A 16894-nucleotide genomic window follows, 5' to 3' on the forward strand; every position below is an offset into this window, starting at 1 on the left:
TTTCCTGCTTTCTCCCCATAACCCTTAATTCCCTTGTCTATCAGAAATCTATCTACTTAAATATATTCAACGAGGTAGCCTCCACCACTTCAACGGGCAGAGAATTCCAGAGATTCACCACCCTTTGAGTGAAGAAGTTCCTCCTCAACTCCGTTCTAAGCTGCCCCCCCCCCCATCTTATTTTGAGGCTGTGCCCCCTAGTTCTGGTTATGCAATAAACTCCATTCCGAACATGCTTTGTGGCATCAGTGTATGCAACAAAATATGAAAAATACGTTGCAGGATTGATCAATGAGACATTTATCATTCTTTAATAGAAGTAACCACAGGCGCCCTGTAGATTTCCCAATCCGATCCCTCAATCACAGACCAACCATGCAGTGTATACACACCCAGCTACAATTAGCAAATGTATCACAGCTCCCAGTTCCACCCATTAAGTGCAGCATAAATAAAACATCTTTCTATCCAGAGGCAGTTCACAGTGTCAGATGGCCTGGATTGCTGGGACACATGCTGAGAGTGGGGTTTGAGGCAGGGGAAGAGGGGGGGGCTGCCCAGCAGAGTGTGTGTGTCTGTGGTCGGTGCAGACCCGGTGGGCCACGTTTGGCCAAAGGGTCTGTTTCCATGCTGTAAACCTCTACAACTCTATAGACTGTTACACGGGTAAATGGGAATAGAGAGATATGGGCCAAATGTGGGCAATTGGGACTGGCTTAGGGGTTTTTAAAGAAATGGCAGCTTAGACAAGTTGGGCCGAAGGGTCTGTTTCCATGCTGTAAACCTCTATGACTCTATAGATTGTTACATGGGTAAGATGGGTATAGAGGAATATGGGCCAAATGGGGACTGGCTTAAAGGTTTAAGAATAAAAAGGGCGGCTTAGACAAGTTGGGCTGAAGGGCCTGTTTCCATGCTGTAAACCTCTATAACTCTAAATGGCCTTCTTCTGCACTTGGATTCTATACTATAGAAGCCAGTCTCTTCAACTCTTCCAGCTGCGAAGAGGACAGGCCCAATTTGAGGCCTGTACCTCTTTGCAGTGAGAATCTGGCAAACTGGGGGCATCGAGGTGGAGTAGGATTGAAACCCGTGGTGGGGCAGATGCAGAAACAGCTGGTACAGAGTGAAGCAGCTGCTCCAATCACATCCCACCCAGTGTCCATTTCTGCGGACTTTCGTGCCGATTGGCCAATCAGACATCTCTCTTCAATTTCAAACCCTCCGCTAGTTTGACTCTTAACTCACAATCCCGTCATGGGAAGATGTTCCGGTGAACTTCAATCTTCTACCTCTGCTGTCACAGGGCTAATCAGAGTCTGTTAAGCTGGGAATTAAACCCGGGTCCCTGGCGCTGTGAGGCAGCAATGCTAACCACTGTGCCACCCATCTAAATTGATTCATCTCTCACTAGAAGGTACTGGCTACAAAGGTGCAAAATGCTGTAGGGTGAACTCAAGTGGAGGTTGCATATAGGCCAATGCACCTACCTAGCATGTCTTCTGGTCAACACAATGGCACAGTGTTCAATTCCCGGCTTGGATCAATGTCTGTGTGGAGTTGGCACAGTAGGAAGTCTCACAACACCAGGTTAAAGTCCAAAAGATTTGTCCAACAATCCTGTTGGACTTTAACCTGATGTTGTGAGACTTCTTACTGTGCTTACCCCAGTCCAACGCCGGCATCTCCACATCATGTGTGGAGTTTGCACATTCTCCCCATGTCTGCATGGGTTTCTTCCAGCTGCTCTGGTTTCCTCCCACAGTCTGAAAATGTGCGAGTTATATTGATGGGCCATGCTAAATTACCCCTTAGTGTCAGGGGAATTTGTAGAGTAAATGTGTGGGGTTATGGGAATTGGGCCTGGGTGGGATTGTGGTTGGTGCAGACTCGATGGGCCGAGTGGCCTCCATCTGAACTATGGGAATTCTATGATAGATGTCAATAGGCTGGAGAGACAAGTGAGAGGCTGCTCCTTTTGTGAGCCATGCCATTTGGGACCAGATTGAATAACCATGGGAACGTAGGTAATAGGAACAGGATTTCAGTTGCTTGAGACTAGACAACGAGATCATGGCTGATCTTCCACCTCAACGCTATTCCCATATCCCTCGATATCTTTACGATCAAAGTTTTTAAGTTTTAAGTTTATTTATTAGTGTTACAAGTAGGTTAACATTAACACTGCAATGAAATTACTGTGAAAATCCCCTAGTCACCACACTCGGGCGCCTGTTCGGGTACACTGAGGGAGAATTTAGATGGTCATTGCATCTAAACAGCACATCATTCGGACTGTGGGAGGAAACCGGAGCACCCAGAGGAAATCCACACAGACAAGGGGACAACATGCAAACGTTGGCCCTTATAGCGAGGGGGATAGGATATAAAAGCAGGGAGGTCTTGCTGCAACTGTACAGGGTACTGGTGAGGCCACAGCTGGAGTACTGTGTGCAGTTTTGGTCGCCGCACTTGCGGAAGGATATATTGGCCTTGGAGGGAGTGCAGAGAAGGTTCACCAGGCTGATACCAGAGATGAGAGGGTTGGCCTATGAAGAGAGATTGAATAGACTGGGTCTGTACTCATTGGAGTTTAGAAGGATGAGGGGGGATCTTATAGAGACGTATAAGATAATGAAGGGGATAGATAGGGTAGAGATAGAGAGATTCCTCCTGCTTAGAAAGGATGGCAGGACTAGAGGGCACAGCCTCAAAATAAGGGGGGCGCAGTTTAGATCAGAGTGGAGGAGGAACTTCTTCATTCAAAGGGTGGTGAATCTCTGGAATCCTCTGCCCGTTGAAGTGGTGGAGGCTACCTCGCTAAATATATTTAAGTCACGGGCAGATAGGTTTCTGATAGACAAGGGAATTAAGGGTTATGGGGAGAAAGCGGGAAAGTGGAACTGATCCACTTCAGATCAGACATGATCTTATTGAATGGCGGGGCAGGCTCGAGGGGCTAGATGGCCTACTCCTGCTCCTATTTCTTATGTTTGCACAGACAGCGACCCAAGCTGAGAATTGAACCCGGGTCACTGGCGCTGTGAGACAGCAGTGCTAACCACCGTGCCACCCATTCAAATCTAATGATTTCACTCTTGTATATGCGAAATGACTGAGCCTTCACAGCCCTTTGGGAAAGGCAATTCCAAAGATTCGCCACCCTCTGAAATAAGAAATTCCTCCTCATCTTGTTCCCGAATGGTCTGCCCCTTATTCTGTCACAGCGTACCCTGGTTCTAGATCTTCTGTGATGTGGAGATGCCGGCGTTGGTCTGGGGTAAACACAACAAGAAGTCTCACAACACCAGGTTAAAGTCCAACAGGTTTATTTGGTAGTAAACACCACTAGCTTTCAGGGTTTGCCCCTTCACCCTCACCTGACGAAGGGACAAACCCTGAAAGCTAGTGGCATTTACTAACAAATAAACCTGTTGGACTTTAACCTGGTGTTGTGAGACTTCTTACTGTCTAGGTCCTCCAGCCAGGAGAAAAATCCCTCCTGCTCTACCCTCATTGATTTCTACAAGAATTTTGTACCCCTTCATCTTCTAAACTCTAGAGAACACCAGCCATTCCCTCAACCTTTCCTCATAAAAGTAATCCTGCCATTCCAGGGATTATTCTGGCGAACCTTCATTGTGCTGAAACAATGAAATATCCTGAAATAATACAGGTTTGAGTGCTCCGGTTATATGGGGAAAGCCACCAGCTGGGCTGAATGGTGTAGAAGGAGATTTGAACACAGAGATTTTGCAGGTACTCCCCATTACAGATTAAATAAATGGGATTGGAAACTGTGCTCATACAGAATGAGCTAGCTTGGTTGGCCCAATGGCCTTCCTTTACTCTGAGTTGTCTTTGTCCCTTTGGAATACTTTGTTTGAAGTTTCTTTCAATTGCATCATGAATATAAAGGAAAGGGAGTCCCACTCGATAGTCCAACAACATCGTAATTAAAAAAGAAATATCTTTAAATCTGTTGCTAACTGCATGAGATATAATGAACAGTAAGCAGTCTCACAACACCAGGTTACAGTCCAACAGGTTTATTTGTAGCATAAGCTTTTGGAGTGCTGTCCCTTCATCAGGTGAGTCCATCTGATGAAGGGTCAGTGCTCTGAAAGCTCATGCTACCAAATAAACTTGGACTTTGACCTGGTGTTGTGAGACTTTTTACTGTGCCCACCCCAGTCCAATGCCTGCATTTCCACATTGAGATATAATGAATAGTGAGACACATGATCGGTATAGGCTTGGAGGGCCAAAGGGTCTGTCCTTGGGCTGTAATTTTCTTTGTTCTCATTGATATTCGTTTCTTAGCCTGTGTCTTGCATTTAGAGGACACAGATTTAAGTTAATTGGAAGAACTGAAGAGATGAGAAGAATTTTTGTTGATTTGTCAACATCTGGAATGTGTTCCCTACAAGGGCAGTATTACCAAATATAGTAGTAATTTTCAAATGGGAGTTGGATAACTATTTACAAAGGAGAAATTTTTAGGGTTAAGAGGAAAGAGTGGGGGGAGTGGAATTAATTGGAGAGCACTGTCAAAGAGCTAGCACAGGCATAATGGGCTGAATGGACTCCTTCTGTGCTGCATCATTCTCTGATTCGCATCTGGCTGAAATGCAACACCCTCTCTTCACACAAACTCCACTGGTTCCCAGTAAAACGGACACTCCAAATGTCTTCAGTGGGTGGTGTGGGAACAGTTCCTGTTGGGTTATGTTTTACCACCATGTGAAGGTAAATTTGTAGAGGAATTCACAAGGTCGCACGAGGAAACCTTTTCCCACCTCGTGGGCTCGGAAGGAGGTGCTATAGCCTTTGCTTTCGATGTCCAGTTTGATACAATACAGCAGGTCAGAGATGGAGGGTGATGCTTTCCAGGGTCCGAACCTCACCACCGACTCCTTGCCAGTGTCCAGGCCATTCACCACCTCGTGGCATTTGGCCGCGTCCTCCTCGTTCCTGACCACACACACCAACACAGTGGACTGCCGCGAGGCCATAGCCTCTGCCCTGGCCACCCGCACCATCACCTCAATGTTCTCCTGGTAGTTTGGTATCCTGGCCAGGAACTGCCTCCGCCCCACCACCTCACCAAAGATCTTGGGCGAATCTTCCAGCAGCTTGGCCAGGGGCTCGATGCCGTAGTACATGGCCTCCTGGTAGACCTCCTCGGCGAGGCTGGGGGGCGGCTCATGGCCCCGGAGGAACTCCAGCACGTATTTGAAGTAGGTCCCATCGCGGTCAATGAAGTACCTTCCTTCTGAATCCAGCGTTGGTTGGTACGGACTCTTGAACATCTCAGCCAGCTTTGACCCTGGATACTTCAGCAGGGTTCCAAGCATGGTGGAGTAGATGTGACCCCCAATATTCAGACTGACGACTGATGAAGCCTAGAAAAACAAAACAAAATGAATTGAGAGCTGTTCACCCCCATTCCCCCAATTCTCTGTCCCTTCCCCTCCCAATTGGCCATCCATCATTCATCCTGGGCGATGGGCCCAAGGTTTACATCTCACCCAAACAGTTATCCTGCAAGTGTGAACATGAACTCAGAAAGTGAGACCCAACAAGGTCATTTAGGCTGGCAGGGTGGCACAGTGGTTAGCACTGCTGCCTCACAGCGCCAGGGACCTGGGTTCGATTCTGGCTTGGGTCACTGTCTGTGTGGGGTTTGCACCTTCTCCCCATGTCTGTGTGGGTTTCCTCCGGATGCTTCGGTTTCCTCCCACAGTCTGAGGGACGTGCTGGTTAGGTGCATGGGCGGTGCTTAATTCTCCCTCGGTGTACCCGAACAAGTGCTGAAGTGTGGTGACTAAGGGATTTTCACAGCAACTTCATTGCAGTGTTAATGTAAGCCTACTTGTAACACAAATTAAAACGATGAACTCAAATCAGTCCCGAGGTTGCCTTCTTTGAATTAATGGTATTCAGAAAGCTGTGATCTCATTGCATAAAGCTATAGATGGACCATATCAGGAGTAACAGCTCTGGGCACTGCACCTTGCTCAGTAAGGATAGACTGGCCTTGGAAGGGATACAGGACAGATCAACTAGCACTAAAATGGCTAAATTATGAGGATATGTTGCTTAGAGCGAAATTGTATCCCTTTGTACATTGGAGATTCAGTGATGATCTGGGGTGTTTATTTAAATACTTCAATTTATTCTTCCAGTGGATGTGGGAATCGCTGGCTAAACCAGCATTTATTGTCCATCCCCAATTGTCCTCAGGAATCATAGAACAGAATCTCTACAGTGCAGAAGGAAGCCATTCAGCCCATCGAGTCTGCACCAACCACAATCCCACTCAGGCCCTATCCCCATAATCCCATACATTTTCCCTAGCTAGTCCCGTGATGCTAAAGGGCAATTTAGTATGGCCAATTCGCCTAACCTGCACGTCTTGGGACTGTAGGAGGAAACCAGAGCACCCAGAGGAAACCCACGCAGACATGGGGAGAACATGCAAACTCCACACAGACAGTGACCCAAGGCCGGAATTGAACCCGAGCCCCTGGCGCTGTGAGGCAGCAGTGCTAACCACTGTGGTACCCTGACGGCCCCGGAGATGGTGAGAGGGTGGCGCCTTCTTGAACCACTGCAGCCCCTGTGGTGTAGATACACCTGCATCACCTTCACCGCTCACCTGATGAAGGGGCAGCGCTCCGAAAGCTAGTGGCTCATGCTACCAGATAAACCTGGTATTGTGAGACTACATACTGTAGGTACACCCACAGTGCTGTTAGGGAGGGAATTCAAGGATTTTGACCCAGCCACAGTGAAGAAACAGCGATGTATTTCCAAGTGAGGATGGTGTGTGGCTTGCCAGGAGTGTGTGTGTGTGTGTGTGTGTGTGTGTGTGTGTGTGTGTGTGTGTGTGTGTGTGTGTGTGTGTGTGTGTGTGACCCGTTAACAACTCAGACAGGTATTGATAGAGTAAATACATTGTGTTCCCAAATTACGCTTCCTGAAGTTGATGACAATCTCCTTCTTTAAAAATTGGTTCCAGTTTAAGTCATGATAACCCCATCATTACTTTATTTAAAGTTTTATTAGTATTAGTCACAAGTAAGGCTTACGTTAACACTGCAATGAAGTCACTGTGAAAATCCACTAGTCATCACACAGCGCCTTTTCGGGTAAATGTACCTAACCAGGTCTTTCAGACTGTGGGAGGAAACCGGAGCACTCGGAGGGAACACACGCAGACATGGGGAGACCATGCATCTGTACGGTGCATTTCTGTGTGTAGATGGAGTCAATGGATGGGAAGCTGGTTTGAGTAATGGACTGATTTTTCATTAAATCTCTCTGCTATCAGTGACTTGGTAGATCACAATGAATATATAGATGCAGTGAAAACAGCCCAATACTCACAGCTAATGATTGAATATTGTGACTCAAGCCAGGAATCGAACCCAGTGCTAACCACTGTGCCACCATGCCACCCAGAAATCGAACTGATCTGTTGGCCCTTTAAGACTGCGGCAACGTCACTGTGCTAACATTTTAGAAATACTCGCTGAATGAGTCATTCTGAGGGCAGGACACTGCCTGGAAATTCCATTGAAGGTGACAACTATTTGTTGTTCAAATATTGGTGCACTGATCATTACTTGCCAACACCCTGTGGAAAATACATACGCAAGCCTACACGCATTACAATGCTTAAACAATCTGAGTTCTGATAGTGCGATGATTAGAGGAACATATGAACGAGGGAGGAGACAACTGAGCCCACCTATCTGTCAATCAGTAATGACAGCTCTGTATCTCAAATCCAGCTACTCAACCTGCTTCCAAAATCTATTCATTGTCAATCGATTTAACCTCAAATCTTTTAGATGGAGAGACTTCCAGGTTTCAGCGATCAGAATTATGGCAGTGGATTAACAACGCGAAGGCTGTGAGGCTAAATCGCACTTTGGCAAGAGATTAAACTGTATGCAGAGAATTGATTAGATGTATATAAATTTAGCTGAACCTTCAATGATGCAACTATGTTGGGTCCTAGTCAGACCCCACTTGGAGTATTGTGCGCACTTCTGGTCGCCTCACTACAGGAAGGATGTGGAAGCTATTGAGAGGGTGCAGAGGAGATTTACAAGGATGTTGCCTGGATTGGGTGGCATGCCTTATGAGGATAGGTTGAGGGAACTCGGTCTTTTCTCCCCAGAGGAATGAAGGTTGAGAGGTGACCTGATAGAGGTTTATAAGATGTTGAGAGGTATAGATGGGGTGGATTCTCGGAGGCTATTTCCCAGGCCTGGAATGGTCGCTACGAGAGGACGCAGGTTTAAGGTGCTGGGGAGCAAGTACAGAGGAGATGTCAGGGGTAAGTTTTTCACTCAGAGGGTGGTGGGTGAGTGGAATCGGCTGCCGTTGGTGGTGGTGGAGGCAAATTCGTTAGGGTCTTTTAAGAGACGTCTGGATGAGTACATGGGATTTAATGGGATTGAGGGTTATAGATAGGCCTGGTAGGTAGGGATATGATTAGCGCAACTTGTGGGCCGAAGGGACTGTTTGTGCTGTAGTTTTTCTATGTTCTATGTTGCCTTTATAGTTATTAGATTTGATTTATTGTCACATATACAGTGAAAAGAATTGTTTTTTGCGCACTATAAAGAGAAAGCATACCATTCATAGAGAAGGAAAGGAGAGAGTGCAGAATGTAGTGTTACTAGGGTGTTGAGAAAGATCAACTCCGAAGATGTGCAGGTTAGGTTGACTGGCCATGATAAATTGTCCCTTATTGTCGGGGGAACTAGGATGGTAAATATGTAGGGTTATGGGGATAGGACCTGGGTGGGATTGTGGCCGGTGCAGGCTCGATGGGCCAGATGGCCTCCTTCAATGATTAATGCAAGATAGGTCCATTCAGAAGTCTGATGGTGGCAGGGAAGAAGCTGTTTTTGAGTCGGTTAGTACTTGTCCTCAAACTTCTGTATGTTTCTCCCTATGGAAGAAGGTGGAAGAGAGAATGTCCAGGGCGTGGGGGTCCCGAATTATGCTGGCTGCTTTGCTGAGGCAGCGGGAAGTGTAGACAGAGTCAATGGATGGGAGGCTGGCTTGTGTGATGGATTGAGCTCCATTCATGACCTTTTATAGTCCCTTGTGGTCTTGGGTAGAGCAGGAGCCCAGACCAAGCTGTGATACAACCAGAAAGAATGCTTTCTATGGTGCACCAGTATGGTGCATTTCTGTGTGTAGACGGAATCAATGGATGGGAGGCTGGTTTGAGTGATGGATTGGTTTTTCATTAAATCTCTCTGCTATCAGTGGCTTGGTAGATCACGATAAATATATAGATGCAATGAAAATAGCCCAATACTCACAGCCAATCATTGAATATTGTGAATGTTGAGCTATCGTCACTTCACCTATGGCCTGCATGCCTCTTTCACTTCACCTGAGGAAGGAGCAGTGCTCCAAAAGCTTGTGATTTCAAATAAACCTGTTGGACTATGACCTGGTGTTGTGTGACCCCTCAGTTTGTCCACCCCAGTCCAACACTAGCATCTCCGTATCTTAGTAGATCACTGCAGACTGGTGGGGGGACAAGGGAAGAAGGTCACCCACTTGGTGTCACCCTCACCAATCATTCTGTCAAAGGCACATCTGTCCAGGGTAACATAGGTAGGAATTCTCACTGCCCAGTCCTTGAGAAGAGCACATCTGGCCTTCACAGTGAGGATATGGTATTATGGCTCTACCACTGTGCTAGGGACAGAGCAGTTTAAGCTTATGTATTAGTGTCACAAGTAGGCTTACATTAACACTGCAATGAAGTTACTGTGAAAATCCCCGAGTCACCACACTCCAGCGCCTGTTCGGGTACACTGAGGGAGAACTTAGCACGGCCAATGCACCTACCCAGCATGTTTTTCAGACTGTGGGAGGTCACCAGAGCACCCTGGGGAAACCCAGGCAGACATGGGGAGAAGGTGCAGACTCCGGACAGACAGTGACCCAAGCTGGAAATTAAACCCGGGTCCCTGGCACTGTGAGGCAGCACTGTGCCACCCGTGATAGATCCAGCAGCTCATGAGCTAATGTGGGCAAGATTAAACACCCATTACAATCTGTAATCTACTATCAAGTTAAAAGTTTTTTGCTTGACAGTGACCCTAATTCAAATTAAGTGTACAGTAACAAGTCTCACAACACCAGGTTAACTCCTACAGGACTTTAACCTGGTGTTGTGAGACTGCTTACTGTGCCTATCCCAGACCAATCAAAACTAAATGTAGAAAGATTAGGTCCTTTAATAGACTCAAGTTATAAGTGCTTTTATTAGAATAAATGAGGAAATACAATTTCTATTTGCAGGAGGGTGGATAACCAGAGGACAGGATTTAAGATAATTGGTTAAAGAACATGAGAAGAGCTGAAAAGACATTTAGTTATGTAGTGAATGGTTGTGATCTGGAATAATTGGAGGGGGAACGTATGGAGAGCTATTTGCAAAGAGTGGACTATTCTTTGAATAGCTGGCACAGGCATAATGGGCTGAATGGCCTCTTTCTGAGCCACAAGATGGGGCACATGGCATATTTAGTAGGTGCAATCAACCTAGCAAAGCAACCATCCATGCCCACTTCCATGTGGCAGGCTGTAGCCACAGTCTTGTGGTTCCAATAGCAGCCCTCAGGGTCAAGGCAGCATTTCACCAAGTGGCCTGGGCAAAATTTGAGGTCAGTATGGGTCAAAGGAGAGCCACGCTAGGGCCTGGAGCCATGCTGGGTGCAAAAGCAAATGGTTCTGTTTGTCAAAGGACAATTGTCACAGCCCCAGGGCATTGCGGATTCCATAGGGAAAGCGAGAAACCTTGACCCAACGTCAAAAATGTTCCCGAGCTGGCAGAGGGACAGTTCCGGAGCCTGTGTGATATCCTTCATTCATCCAGTCATTCATTATCTGGAATCACCGCTTTGGAAAGAGGTGGCTCTGATCTGTGGCTTTGAACCCTGCCCCCCCCCCAATATCCAATTACCTCACCACAGTCTCTCTGCCACTGGTTGCCTGACCCACCCTCATCATCCCCTCATTCGCACGGCCAAATGGAAACTAACAGGCAGCTGATAAGATGAGTTTTGATTCTCAAAGTTTAAAGCTTATTTATTTATTAGTCTCAAGTAGGCTTACATTAACACTGCAATGAAGTTACTGTGAAAATCCCCTAGTTCAGATACGCTGAGGGAGAATTTAGCACGGCTGATCCACCTGACCAGCACATCTTTGGACTACGGGAGGAAACTGGAGCGAGAAGTCTCACAACACCAGGTTAAAGACTTCTTACTGTGTTTACCCCAGTCCAACGCCGGCATCTCCACATCAGGAAACCGGAGTACCAGGAGGAAACCCACGCAGAAATCGATGCAGACTCTGCACAGGCATTGACCCGAGCCGGGAATCAAACCCAGGTCCCTGGCGCTTTGAGGCAGCAGGGCTAACTACTGTGCCACCGTGCCACCCCTACTCACTCGAGCAGGCAGGTATTTCTTTCTCAGTGGCCCTGTGATTATTTTCCCGGCTGTTCTTTGCTCACAGCGCGTCCTGAAATCTTTAATTTACGCGGAGGTTGGTGTCCTCGACCAGACACAGACTAGTTGCAGTATCAGCCACAAAGTGGTCAGTCATTCTCATTGGCATTGATGCATCATAGACCTTGAGGCATCTCCAAATGTCTAGAATCCAACACCTACAGAGAGATGGTGGCATAGTAGTAACTGGACTCGTAATCCAGAGGCCCAGGCTAATGTCCTGGGGTGGTGAACCTGTGGAACTCACTGCCACAGAGGGCTGTGGAGGCCAGGTCTTTGAGTGTCTTTAAGACAGAGATAGGTAGGTTCTTGATCAATAAGGGAATCAAGGGTTAAGGGGATAAGGCAGGAGATGAGAATCATATCAGCCATGATTGAATGGCATAACAGACTCAATGGGCCGAATGGCCAAATTCTGCTCCTATATCTTATGGTTTTATGGACACAGGTTCAAATCCCACCATGGCAGCTGGTGGAATCTAAATTCAATTAATAAAATCTGGAATTGAATGTTAGTCCCAGTAATGATTATCACAGCTGCCTCGCAGCGCTAGGAACACTGGATCGATTCCCGGCTTGGGTCCCTGTCTGTGTGGAGTTGCATAGTCTCCTTGTGTCTGCGTTGGTTTCCTTCAGGTGCTCTGGTTTCCTCTCACAGTCTCAATGCTGGGTAGGTGCATTGGCCATGCTAAATTCTCCCTTTGTGTACCTGAACAGCAGCTGGAGCATGGCAATTAGGGGATTTCCACAGTAACTTCATTACAGTGTTAATGTAAGCCTACTTGTTACACTGATAATAAAGAAAATTACTGTAAGAAAAAACCATCTGGTTCACTAATTTTCTTTGGGGAAGGAAATCTGCTGTCCTTATCTGATATGATCTACATTCCAAAGATGAACGGTTCAGTGGATTGGCCATGCTAAATTTTGCCCTAGTATCAGGGGGACTAGCTAGGGTAAATACCATGGGGTTATGGGGATGGGATTATTGTTGGTGTAGACTTGATGGGCCGAATGGCCTCCTTCTGCACTGCAGGAGTCTGTGATTCTGCGAGATTCCAAAGCCACAGCAATGTGGTTGACTCATGAAATGGTTTAGCAAGCCACTCAGTTTACGGGCAATTAGGAATGCGCAATAAACACTGGACCTCATTAGTATCGGCCACATCCCAAGAAAGAATGAATGGAAAGGAAAACAGAGGTGGAGCAGGACAATCTGCTCCTTGGCTTCACTGATGCAAGTAATTAGTGACCTACCTCATGGGAATACAAACTCGCAAGTGAGATTGGTAGAGAGAGCCTCAAGCAGAGGTTGGAGAATTTCATCGAAGTTTCAAATCATATTTCCAGAGACTAAATTTAATTAATATATTTAGATCAGTGAGCAGGAGGCTATTTTTTTTTAAATGCTAGACGTTAAAACAGTGCACTTTTTTCAAAAACTAAGGACCATGAATCTAACTTACTCAATAAAGAACTCAGGAGAAACTATTTTACCCAGAATATTTGGGATACTACCAGAGGGAATGGTCAAGGTGTATAGATTTTGAAAGCATTTTAAAGGAAGCTGGATAAACACAAGGGGGAGGGGACAGGATAGAAGGATCTTTTTGATAGAGGGAGGTGAAATAGGTTGGAATGGGCTTGTATGGAGAATGGAACAGATGGTCTGAATGGTCTGTTTCCCGAATGTAAATTCCTTTAAAAAACACAGAAAACAGCAGAGGATTGTGAGAAACTTGACCGGAGTTAGTGACTGATGTGATATACAGTGCAGAAGGAGGCCATTCGGCCCATTGAGTTTGCAGTTACCTCTATCCCACCCAGGCTCTATTCCCGTAACCCCATGTATTTACCCTACTAATCTCCTGACACTAGGGTCAATTTAGCATGGCCAATCAACCTAACCCACGGATCTTTGGACTCTGGGAGGAAACCAGAGCACCCAGAGGAAAGTAGTGTTATGTAACTGAACTAGTAATCTAGTGGCCTGGCCTGGTGACAGGAGTTCAAATCTCACCACAGATACTGGAGAATTTATATTCCGTTAATTAGTTAACTTTGGGATTAGGAGCTGGTCTCAGCAATAGTGACCATGAAACTGCTGTCCTGTGGTAAAAGCCCCATAATGTCCTTTAGGGAAGGAAATCTGCCGTCCTTACCCAGTCTGGCCTACACATGATTCCAGGTTTAAGGGCGGCATAGTGGTTAGCACTGCTGCCCCACAGCGCCAGGGGCCCAAATTCAATTTCAGCCTCGGGTCACCGACTGTGTGGAGTTTGCACATTCTCTCCGTGTCTGCGTGGGTTTCCTCCAGGTGCTCTGGTTTCCTCCTACAGTCCAAAGATCCGCAAGTTAGGTCGATCGGCCATGCTAAATTGACCCTAGTGTCAGGGGATTAGCAGGGTAAATACATGGGGTTACAGGAATAGGGCCTGGGTGGCATTGTGGTAGCTGTAGATTCGATGGGCTGAATGGCCTCCTTCTGCACTGTAGGGATTCATAGAATCATAGAACCCTACAGTGCAGAAAGAGGCCCTTCTGCCCATCGAGTCTGCACCGACCACAATCCCACCCAGGCCCTACCCCCATATCCCCATATATTATACCCACTAATCCCTCTAACCTACACATCCCAGGAAACTAAGGGGCAATTTCTTAACATGGCCAATCAACCTAATCCCCACATCTTTGGACTGTGGGAGGAAACTGGAGTACCTGGAGGAAACCCACGCAGACACAAGGAGAATGTGCCATGGCTGATCTCAGCTTTTTTTTAAGTTCTTAAAGTTTTTTTTCTTTGTAAGTGTCACAAGTAGACTCACATTAACACTGCAATGAAGTTCTATGAAACTCCACTAGTAGCTACAACTCCGTTGCCTTTTCAGGTACACAGAGGGAGAATTCAGCATGGCCAATGCACCCAACCAGCATGTTTTTTGGACTGTGGGAGAAAACTGCAGCACCTGGAGGAAACTCATGCAGACATGGGGAGGATGTGCAGACTCCACACAGACAGTGACCCAAGCTTGGAATTGAACCCGGGTCCCTGGCGTTATGAGGCTAACTGATGTACACCATGCCACTTGAGGGAAGGAAACTTAAACTTAAAAAAAACTTAAATGCCAACACAGGCAGCGTGGTATCATAGTGGTCAGCATGCCAACACAGGCAGCGTGGTATCATAGTGGTCAGCACTGTTGCTTCACAGCTCCCGGGATCTGGGTTCGATTCCCGGCTCGGGTCACTGTCTGTGCGGAGTCTGCACGTTCTCCCTGTGTCTGCGTGAGTTTCCTCCGGGTGCTCCAGTTTCCTCCCACAGTCCAAAGATGTGCGGGTTAGGTGGACTGGCCAAGGTAAATTGTCCCAGGATGTGTAGGTTTGAGGGATTAGCGGGTATGTATGTAGGGATACAGGGATAGGGCCTGGGTGGGACTGTTGTCGGTGCAGACTCGGTGGGCCAAATGGCCTCTCTCTGCACTGTAGGGTTTCTATGGACTCTTGGGGCTGATTGGCCTCTTTCTGTTATAAAGATTGCTAGTCCACCATCTCCCATCCTTTAATTGAATTGGATGATAAATTGGTCTGGAGTGTGGAATTTTACAGCGGGCAACTCTGGATCTAACCACGAAATGAGATCTGTGACTCTCATGGAGACAGGGGCCAATGCTTTCGAAAGGGAGAAGGCAAAGAGATTGGGATTTAACAATATAGCAGCAACCGTGATTTGAACACCCACTGTCCTCGTCACCCCCTCCCCTGGCCCCACAACTAAAACACTGTCACTGCAAACCCTTCCCCCTCCAGTTCTGACAAGTCTCCAACTACAGGGATTAGTAAACATTACTCAGGGAGAGGCATTAACTGATAGATTGATTGCCTGGGGAAATCCTTAAAGATCTGACGGACACAGAGAGAGAGAAAGACAGCCAGGGTTAGAAATAAAGATAGGAGGAGAAGGGAGCGAGGGGGAGAGAATAAGAGAGAGAGAAGAGAGTGGAGGAGTTGAGAAGAGAGGGAGAGAGAGAGAGAGAGAGAGAAGGAAGTGACAGTCTGGAAACTTTCCTTTACAAAGTTAAGCAGTAAGTGTTTACTCAGGGAAAAGGTCAAACTCACGCTCTGAGGGCTGCCAGTGTTGGTTTTTCCTGAGGTCCCCCTCGATCCGGTTGAACTCATGCCTGTCTACCTGTTTTCCAGCTGCTGTGTACGGAGCAGGCGGGACACTGGAGGCACCTGCTGAAGGAATTCCTACGTAAACAGTCAGGTGGACAGGGCGGGGAGCAGCGGGGCAGTCAGCTCAGTCAGAATGCTACGCCGCCTGAGAGACAAACAGGAATTTAAAGCCGCAGTACGCACTCGTGTAACGAAAACAGAAAATGCTGGAAAATCCCAGCAGGTCAGGCAGCATCTGTAGAGAGAGGATTAGAGCCCAAGGTTTCGAGTCCGGAGGACCCTTTGCCAGAGCGTACACACTCATGTGGGGCGGAAAACACTACAGGAAAAGAAATGTGTAAATCAGGTCGCTGTTCACATACATAAATCCTTATAGCACACTGGACAAGTCGACAAGGTGACTAACAAAGCATGTGGGTTACATGTAGGGTCGCTAACTCTGGCTGACAGCACTCCAAGACGCAAGAAACTACAATGGGTTGTGAATGAAGCCCAGTCCATCACACAAACCAACTTCCATCCATTGACTCTGTCTACACTTCCCGCTGCCTCGGAAAAACAATCAGCATTATTAAGGACCCCACGCACCCCGGACATTCTCTCTTCCACCTTCTTCCATCAGAAAAAAGATACAAAAGTCTGACGTTACGTACCAACCGACTCAAGAACAGCTTCTTCCTGCTGCTGTCAGACTTTTGAATGGACCTACCATATATTAAGTCGATCTTTTTTTACACCCTGGCTATGACTGTAACACTGTACTCTCTTGTTTCCTTCTCCCTTACGTACTTTATGTTTCGATGAGTCTATGTCTTGTCTGTAAAATGCGCAAGAAACAATGCTTTTCGCTGTTTCCAAATACCTGTGACAATAATAAATCAAATCAAATCCAGGAGATATTGGTGGAGGTGACATCACAGAGGGTGGGCAAGTCCTAAGTATTAATAAAATCCAAGCCTGTTGGTGAAGACGATACCAAGGCAGAGAATTTTTCTTCACTGAGAGAGTTTATCAACTTTATTCAGTCTCACAGCTCTCCTCACACACACCTAGTGTCCCAGATGTCTCCGATTTAGTACTCCATTGAATAATGCCCCTCACCTATGAATGCTGACAATATAATTAAAGTTTATTTATTACTGTCACAAGTAGGCTTACATTAA

The 16894-nt window shown here is 46.8% G+C and overlaps 1 protein-coding gene across 1 annotated transcript; it reads right to left on the reverse strand.

The window, feature by feature from the left end:
- Positions 1-4110: 4110 nt before the first annotated feature.
- kctd14 (potassium channel tetramerization domain containing 14) lies at positions 4111-15788 on the reverse strand. Its single transcript, XM_080197995.1, has 2 exons — positions 15675-15788; positions 4111-5405 (listed from the first exon to the last, which is right to left on the reverse strand). Exons 1-2 carry the CDS (start codon positions 15732-15734, stop codon positions 4734-4736), a joined length of 732 nt encoding a protein of 243 aa, XP_080054121.1. The 5' UTR covers positions 15735-15788; the 3' UTR covers positions 4111-4733.
- Positions 15789-16894: the final 1106 nt, after the last annotated feature.

Source organism: Carcharhinus amblyrhynchos, chromosome 10 (assembly GCF_965287045.1).
Source record: "Carcharhinus amblyrhynchos chromosome 10, sCarAmb.v2.hapA, whole genome shotgun sequence".
Classification (NCBI taxonomy): domain Eukaryota; kingdom Metazoa; phylum Chordata; class Chondrichthyes; order Carcharhiniformes; family Carcharhinidae; genus Carcharhinus; species Carcharhinus amblyrhynchos.

What these genes read in the sequence shown, in the direction of transcription:
- kctd14 (XM_080197995.1), bottom strand. Translation starts at nt 15,734, where the DNA reads ATGAGTTCAACCGGATCGAGGGGGACCTCAGGAAAAACCAACACTGGC. An exon ending in ACACTGGCAGCCCTCAGAGC is followed by an intron (nt 5,406 to 15,674) that starts GTGAGTTTGACC and finishes TTGTTTTTCTAG; the next exon opens with GCTTCATCAGTCGTCAGTCT.